Raw genomic sequence first — 8836 nt, 5'->3', positions numbered from 1 at the left:
GCATTCCTGGGGGAGCTCAGACATACTTGTATGTATTTCTGGGATCCGTGATCTTCAGAACAAACACGGGAGGGTTTGAGAGATGCCGAGGAACTTGGGGTGTTTTGGAGGCCGAGATGAATGTTAGAGGCAGTAAGTTTTGTTCTTCCAAAAACCAGTGTTACCTGTTTGTTCTCGTGTGAGGCAGGTGTGCTGCAAATTTGTGATATTAAAGTCATCATGACGGGACTGTGCTGAAATCCCATTTCCTTTGCAAGTGTGTTAGCAGCCCAAGCTCTCCTGCAGCTGGCATCATCAAACGACGATCAGCCCATCAGTGGGCTTTTTTCCCTCATGAAAATTCCATGCAACGATCTTGTGGCAGCTTTTTCAACATGGTGATGATACTACTGGTGTGGGTAGTGCTGTGTCTCAGGGCATTGGTCTCAAACTGTCTTCTCATCCTTCAGGTAGTTTTGGGGTGAGCAGAGCCGTCGGGGGAGCTTGCAGTGCTGCAGCTGCACCTAATCTGTGTTATAGGTTTCTGGCTTCTAAAACAAAATGCTCATGACTGCAACTGTTTTAATCAAAAAGAAAAATAGAAGTGACTCCGCTGTTTCTACGTACTTGTTCTCTAACAGCCCGAATGCTGCCAGCAGCCGGGACGGCCTCGACAATGAAACGGGAACGGAGTCTGTTATTAGCCACCGGCGAGACAGGCATCGACGGAGAAATAGAGAAGGACATGAGGATGGTGAGTCCTGTTTCATTTTTCCCCTTTTTTATTTAGAAAGAACAATTTTTCTGGTAATCGTCTAGAGCAGCAGCTACTTTTGTAGGAATACTGCAGAAGAGAAGTGTGTCTGCATTCTTGCGTGCTTTCAGGGACTATTATTTTAATGGAACCATTTGGTAATTGCTTTGAAACTCTTTGAAGCTCAGTGTTTTCTAAGAGGTCTGGACAATCCTACAGTAGAGTGGCAGAGAGATTCTTTTTGACAACATGCAGACTTTTCTGTAGGAGTAGAAGATGATTGGCTTGGAGAGGAGGAACAACCCCCAGTGTTGAGTTCCATACTGCCGTGACTAGGTTGCCTCCATTATTCAAGTTTGCTCATATAAAGGTAGAACATATTATCTGTAAGATGTGTGGGGAGTTTGCAGTGTAGACAGTTTGAGAGTACTGTATTTGACATTGCAAGATCTAAGCCAAAATCCTCTGAAATAATTTCTGTTGATTTCTCTAGGCTTGAATCACTGTTTTATACAACTTTTTTTATACATAAATACACGTATAAATTACAGAATTTCATCTCTTGCCTCTAGTCTGTACATCAAAGTAAGCTTGGTTTTTTCATTTGTTGCCAGACAAGTATTTCCAGGCATAATTAAGAATTAATAGGTGCCACCCATTGAGTTTAAAATGGTTCAGAATATGGAATACTTGGGCCCAAGAGATGCCATCGCAGGATTTATTCGCAGCTCCACCCACTAAAGTATTTGCCTCCAGTTAGAAAACCAGAGTCACACACAAACATATATATATATGTGTATGCATACTTATATATATATTTATACTCTGGGTTGGAAGCAGTTATCTTGCTGTTCATTTAACGCTTCCAGCTTATAACTGACTCCAAAATGCTCTGTTCAGTGCTGTTTTCCCCTTCCCTTTGCAGGACAAGGGCAGAGGAAGGGCTGCAAGGTTGTGACACCTGGTTCAGAGCTATTTTCGGGGCAGAAGCTCCTAAAATGTGCTCACTTGTCATTATGGAATAGTGGTAAATCCTCCTTTCCCTGCAGAAAGAAGGAAATGCAGTTAGCGTGTTTGATCTCGTGCTGTACAGACTTGTTTAAATAATACCAAAATTACAGCTCTGGTTGTCCACAGAGAGGCAGGTCGAGGGATCTTCACTGGAGCGCTGTGTTACTCATAGGTTTGTTCCGTAGGTGTTATTATGCAGAGTAGCCAAGACACACAAACATAACGAAACTCCCTCGTTCGTCAGTTGCTTTTGAAGGTCTGTGATATGAGCACCAGGAAAATCATAAGGGAAACTAACCTGGAAAAGTAAAAAACGTGTTTATAATTTTCTTGGTGAAAGGTCTGCCAGAGATAGGAAGAAAAATGAGAAGGCATGTGGTTTCAAAAAAATAATCATCATGGATCTTACTATAGTTAAAAGAGAGGAGGAACTTGCTACTGGTTTTAATCTGTCCTGTGCTGATGCGTAGAAGCCTCTCTCGGGTAGCGCTGTGGCCGCAGGGAACAGAAGTGACTCAGCTGCACAAATTCTGCCTGACACGAGTTTTCCTTTCCAATGGAGAAGGGGGAAGGCTGACCAGAGAGGCAGTCAGGAGCACATCTGTAATTTCCTTCCTTACCCACTGCAGATGTGCAAACACACCTCAGCAGAGCCAGCTCCCAGCCTCGTCAGCCGTGGAACACTCTTTGTTTTGTTGTTGGCTTTTTCATCGCTTAAGCAGCTGCTTAACTTTAAGGTAGTATGCTTAAACCTGCATGATTTTGGTCAACCACAATTATGCAGTTAAAGTATGCGCTCAAGTTGTGTGTTGAGCTGAGTGCCTCGGACGTCCTGGGAGAAGCTGCTTTCTGGATTTTGCTCCTAGACCTGATTTACGACTGGGTGAAGTCTAAGGGAAGCTGTATTTACACTTGGGTCGTTCCTCTGCCTGAGTTTAGGTTGTTTGTGCACCAGCCTGTTCCCTGTAGCAAGAGCACTTGTTTGTAGGGTCTTCATCTTACTCTTTTCATCTTACTCTGTTCCTTTTCAGCGATTCCTAGCAGACTGTTCCCTGCTAGTGGGAACCGGAGCGGTGCGTGGTGTCACCTGTGCAAAACTCTCATCCACAAATGCTCAGTAAAGCTGGGGGAACGAGGAAGGATCAACAAGCAGAGATGCAGTTTTTCTCCAGGGAATTGCCCGGGTTTAAATTCGCTGTATTATTCTCATGCTTCCAGCATGAAGTTTCACACTAGTGCAAGGTTTTACGTGGTACTTAGTGAGGTTAATAAAGTGAACTAGCAAGGAAAGATGGGCCCTGTGAGGTAAGCGTGGACAAAGTTACCTTCTCTGTGTGCGTGTATATATTTGAAGGTATTAATAATGGTTATATTGTGGAGGCTACATATGCAGAGAACTTTAAATTTCTTCTTTTCGAGCAGCTTTGTCTCCAGAGAGGCTTTTGTGGGAATACGTCTTTTGTTGATCACCCTTCACACTAATTAGTAGCAGATCTATCCTTGACATGAGCTTCATATAAAATTAGTCTGAAAGAGTTGAGCTGTCATTATGTCAGAGCTCCGCTTTCCCTCTTAAAGCAACCAAAGTCCTTGTTGTTTTGGAAAGTTGACAAAGTCCTATTACGTGCAAGTAGAGTTGAGGATCTTAATTAGAAATGTGGGAGGTCTGCCTGGCACATGTTCCGGGGACCCCTCGCTCTCTCGAACAAAGCCCCCATGGCAGTTTCCTGAGGAGGAGTGGGAAGAGGGGACCGTGGAAGCTCTAATTAGGGAGGTAATTAAGGGACAAGTTTTCCTTGGCGTTGGAGAATGTTTTACAGCTACTGCTCAGTTTCTGACAAGTCTGCAGATGTCAAGTGTCGACACCAGTGTTTCAACACTGGCTTTGCTGTGGGCTGAGCTTAACTATGTTGCAGCCAGCTGCAAAATGCTGGATAATGACGTGTGCTTCGAGAAGCGCTTAATGGGAGCACATTTATAGGTCCCCAAATGTTTGGGAAGAGGAGCTGTTGAAGATTTCCAGTCGTCGCTGCAGTATATGTGTTCTCCACTGTAGGGCGTGCCAAGGAATCTGAACTAAAAGGACTGGGACTATAAACCAGCTGCAGTGGGAACTTTAAGAGTGGGAGCTGAAAATACAGTTCTCAGCAATTGTTGCTCTTTAGAGACTGTCACATAGGAACAACTGAGAGGTTGTTGGGGACCCCCTGAAGTTTTGAAGTGACCTGGTGGCCCCGCGTGGGGTCCTGGCAGCGCAGGACTGGGCGAGCAGGAACGTTGTTACTTGTCGTAATCTGTCCGTGGCAACATCTAGAAGCCTTTCTCTGGGAGCACCGTAGAGCGAGCCAAAAGGCTGCTTAAGGGTTCCAAGGAGTTTCAAACCCAAGTTGGGGTGCAGGGCTGTGGCACGCAGGTGGGTGTGAGCACACAGCAGGAGCGGACACTGTGATACTCATCGTTCTGCCCCGCTTCGCAGAGCGGAGACCCTTAACTGCTGAGCGGCACGGAGGAGCTTGCAAGAGTTCGTGGAAGAAGTGGTGACACGTTTCCTGTTAGTAACTGGTGAAGGCTTTCTGCATTGGCGGGGACTGGAAGCTCTCTTGTTTTTTCTCTGAACTGGGAGCTTGGCCGTGGCTTCTTCCTGAGACACCCTCACCTTTATTCTCTGCGTGTCACAGAACCCTCTCGACAGCTTCCTTGAGCAGATTCTGCTCCGCTCTTTTTCACTTTCAAGGCTCACTTGCTTTATTACTTTGATGTGCCTTTGTCCCTCAGGCAGGGCCTACTCTGCTGTTGATAAAAGCCAAGGAGGACATATTTTAACCTCCTAGGCTACGCTTTATTCTAATCTCTGTGACACATTGAAAAGCTTTTGTCAGACAGTCTCGGGGAACGTTGTCATCCTCTAATGAAGAAACAAGAGGAGGGGATTGGCAGGGCAGAAAGTCCCTGGGTATTAATGGGACAGTCATTGAACCAGAACAGAGAATGATTCTTGTTTAGACCTAGGACTTGGGCACTTGAGAATATTTTATGAATAGAACCCTTGCAGTCATGGTTCGTGAAAGTATTCGCTCAATTCTACTAATGGCTCCCAACGCCCACACTTCAGACAATGTTGGCTAAACTAGAAAGACTTAGAAAAGTGAATTTTAATTCGGTAGAGAGACTACAAAAAATTTATGCGTTTAAGTGCACACTTTAATTCCATAGGAAGCCTTTCCTGTGAATTCAAGGCTACCTGGTGCTGTTTGGGATGTATAAAACATGGTTAAAATTGAAGTGTAGATGCACACCGATAAAGTCACTTTTATCTATGGAAGCAGTGCATAGGAGCACCGTGCCAGTGCAGCGTCTGTTCCTTCCCCATCAGCAGAAAGGGATGGGAAAGAACAAAGTTTTTGTTTGCTTATTCTTTCTAGTGGGTCTCCTGAACCTGCAAGACAACCCTAAAACACATGCTTTGTGTTTTCTGTGTATGCTGGAACCACAGTGCTCTGCAGCTCCACATCCCCAAATCCCTCAAGGATCCTCCTGCAGAGTTGTCGGCAGCTGTCGGTGTGAACGTTGTCCTGCTCACGGTGCCGAAGCTCTTTTGTTCACCTACTAATACTCCATTTATCCTGTTTTTAAAGTCCCCCGGATCAATGGCCACCCGAAACTGGACAGACACCGCGAGCACCCTCCCGGTTATGACAGCGCTTCTACCATGCTGAGCAGTGAGCTGGAATCCAGCAGCTTCATTGACTCCGAGGACGATGACAACACGAGCAGGTAGGGCATTGGCAGAGTGACTGAGCTGGTAAATACTGTTTGCATTTGTTTCCCAGCCACTTCACTGTGTTTCTTGGCTTTCCTGAAACATCCTGACCGGGGAGATGAGAAGATTTATGTCTTCTTTTCCTTCTTCTTTCTTATCCCCAACTAAATTTTTTTTTTAATTTTTCTTTCCTTCCATTCTTCTTCTTGCTACATATGATTGGAGCACCGATAACTCGTCAGTAACATGTTGCATATAATCACTGCTCTGAGGAAAGGTTTTGGGGTTGCTCTCCAAGCTGTCTATAGCCACCGTTCCACTTAAGAGAAAAATTCTGTTTCTGTTCTTTCCTTTTAATAGCAGGGATGATCATGTTTTAAGATCAAAGCAACGTGCAACTGTCTGCCTGTTTATAAAGTAATGGTGTCAATATTGTACCAAAACACCTTCAGCATAGAGTCCTAATAAGTACGTACTTCGCTGAAGCTGAATTGTAAAGGAATTCCTGTGTAATTGCATAGTCTGAGACCTGTGACCATGCAGGAATTCATCAATGTTAATACTATTGCAAGGGCAGGTTGTGATGACTTCTTCATTATTTTTTCATTTTTGTGCACACAGAATATGTGTTATCCTTTGCTCTTTGCAAAAAAAGTTCTCCATTTCAAGACATGCTTGTTAATCTCTAAAGATATTTTTGTTTTTCCTTAAAAGGTTTATAAGCCGGTACATTTGTCGCATGTAAAATCGATTAAAACTAATATTCTTGCCTTTCCTGGCTGCAGTGGCAGCGTTCTCTGAGTACTGTCTCTAGAGCTGTTGTTCATCCAAATGAGCTGTGAAAACCCGTTTTGTATTTCTGTTAATTGTCAGAGAATGAGAAGATTACAGATCTCTGGTGGTTTATAGAGATCTCTGGCTAAGACAAATAAGATGCAACATGATATTCTTGAGTTCTAGGTAGAATGGAAACAGCAAAGAACAACTGGTCCTGGAGATACTCAAACATTTGCTGGGTTTTGAAATGGATTATTCGTGTATTGAACTCACTGGATCTATTTGGTCTTGCAGATAGTCGTAGCTTAAAAACCTGTTGAAGAAGAGTAGTTCCTTGAATCTCTGCTTAGAGTCATGAGTGCTTCCAAAAGATTGAAAGGGTAACTAAAGGAACATTTAAGATTTGGTCATGAATCAGTTTCAAGAGCTTCTTTTGCAGTTGGAGTGATGTTGCCAACACCTGAAGATACAAAAAATTGGCCTTTTGGATGCTTTGTACTTCACCTGGGGATTCATGCGCATAAAGGCTTGGCAAGATCAGTAGTTAACCTGGATGTACTCTAAGCCTTCCTAAAGCCTTTGGGGCTTCTAACCCTCCCTAAAAAGTCAAACCCACAAAAACAACAACCGCCCTGCAGCTGATTTTGTTTCCTGTAAATGAATTAATCATCTCCATGGCAGCCAGATACGCGGCAGGGCAGGATTAGCACAGCGAGGGTGGCCGCTGAAGCACATTCAACTAGACCCGACTAAATCTTTCTGTATTAATAAAGTAAAGCTTCCTGCGTCCGACCTGAGAAGAAAGAGACTCTGTGAAGCTGCTGCGCAGGCCTTTTCCTTTCTAGGTGAGGGCAGAAGCTTTTGGCACGCAGAATAGCTGCCAGGCCAGCTAGGCAGGAAGAACGAGTGAATGGAATGCTCCAAGGTATGCTCTTGCGTTACGGGGATGATGATGTTCTCCGGCAGATGAGGGATTGTGCTGGCAGGGAGAAGTTTTCTTCAGAGGCAGATAGAGCCAAACAGAACATCAAGCATGCTCCAGATCTGCTGGAGAGAGCGGCCTGGGGAAAAAGAGGTTTGAAGGGGTGAGTCTGTTTAGTAACAGCTGATGAACCGTGGCGTCAGAACCTGCGCTGTAAAGGAGATTGTACATGGAAGGAAGAGATGGGATGCGAAGGATCTTACGGAATCAGAAGTGAAGAAGTTGTAAGGTTGAGGATGCTTTTCTAGCAGTGGGTGTTTGTATTGGTTTATTTGGTTTTTAACTTGGAGCAGCGCAGCCGAGTTGCTTTGTTTCCAGTCCGGGAAGTTCTGTTACATTTAGAGAGAAATAGTATCTTTTTGGCTTAGTGAATTCATTTGTTTGCAGATTTTAGAGGGCAGTAGAGAACCCTTCAAGTAGTGTGGGTGCAGTGCTTTATTTCCTTTGTTTTCAAAGTATGATATAATTGAAGGTCAGTGTTATTTGCAGGTAGTATGTGGTATTTTGAGTACAGATGGCTATAGAAAGATCATGGTGAACTTTACAGTAGGAGTCTTTTTTCTGTCTTCTGTTAAGCAAATGAAGGTCTAGCAGATATGACATCTGTAGCTGCAGGATTATTGTCACCAACTTGCCATTAGTATTCTCAATTCAACGTAACTAAAATAATTCACTGCAAAAAATGGATTATGTGTATTTCTCATTTAAGAAATGAACAGTAGTTCTTTTTAAACTGTATGGATAAGCTTTCTTTAACAAATTATTACTTTTTTTCCCGTCCTTTAGGGAATGTGGATTGGAAAAATTATTACTATTTTTTAAAAAAATCTCTGTGAGGTTTATTAGCCTTTCTGTCAGAAATGCAGTCAGGGTTTGGGCCGTTTGCTAGTGCAGGAAGTTGGTAGTTATGGTTCCAGGTTTGTTTTTCATCTTTGCACTTCATTTTTCCCAAAAGCTCAAATAAGCCATCTTGTTTTGCTCATCACATTGTAATAATATCTTTTAGCCATTTCTGGGGATACTTTGGAGATCAAAACGTTACTCCTCGTTAGACTAGATTAGAATTGCTATTCAGCATCCCGATGGTCCTAGAACGTGAGATGTGCAGTGTTGAGGGATGGTTCAGCAAGGATGCATTAAGGCTGTGGATTTTGGAAGTTACAGGTTTGGAAATTACAAGAAGAGACGAAGAAGTGTGCCGTAGCTGCACGAAAACAGATACAGAGGAGGTAGAGCCTCAGGTGCTGTGAGCTGTTTCCACAGATCGAGCATTATCACATTTTTGATCTCTTTTGAAAATACCACCTCTTGGCTCTCCAAATTAATTTGCCTTACTGGGAGGGGAGAGAGGAGCGTGTGAGGTTAACATGCCTGAAATAGTTCTGTGAGCTCAAAGGCAGTGTCGGGCGATTCCTGCCCGCTGAGCGGTTCCATTGTCTGTGATGCTCAGCCCGGCTAAAACCAACCCGGGACAGGGTGGGTTTCCCGGTGGGCTGGGCTGTAACCTCGTGCCAGCAAACTCCTTTTTGAAGTCGCTGGTACTGAGTTTTGCTTTAGGTGTTCTGGCATTCCT

At 43.9% G+C, this 8836-nt stretch overlaps 1 protein-coding gene across 1 annotated transcript in view; it reads left to right on the top strand.

Moving 5' to 3' along the window:
• The window catches only part of DVL1 (dishevelled segment polarity protein 1), a gene marked incomplete at its 3' end in the record, with an annotated part of 28117 nt that overhangs the window by 9842 nt on the left and 9439 nt on the right, over positions 1–8836 (top strand). The window contains exons 5-6 of the mRNA XM_009873307.1: positions 621–733; positions 5380–5518. Coding sequence (XP_009871609.1) covers positions 621–733; positions 5380–5518 — 252 coding nt within the window. The remainder of the gene's footprint in view (positions 1–620; positions 734–5379; positions 5519–8836) is intronic.

Source organism: Apaloderma vittatum, unplaced genomic scaffold (genome assembly GCF_000703405.1).
Source record: "Apaloderma vittatum isolate BGI_N311 unplaced genomic scaffold, ASM70340v1 scaffold5107, whole genome shotgun sequence".
NCBI lineage: Eukaryota > Metazoa > Chordata > Aves > Trogoniformes > Trogonidae > Apaloderma > Apaloderma vittatum.
This window is presented reverse-complemented; position numbering and strand designations above follow the sequence as displayed.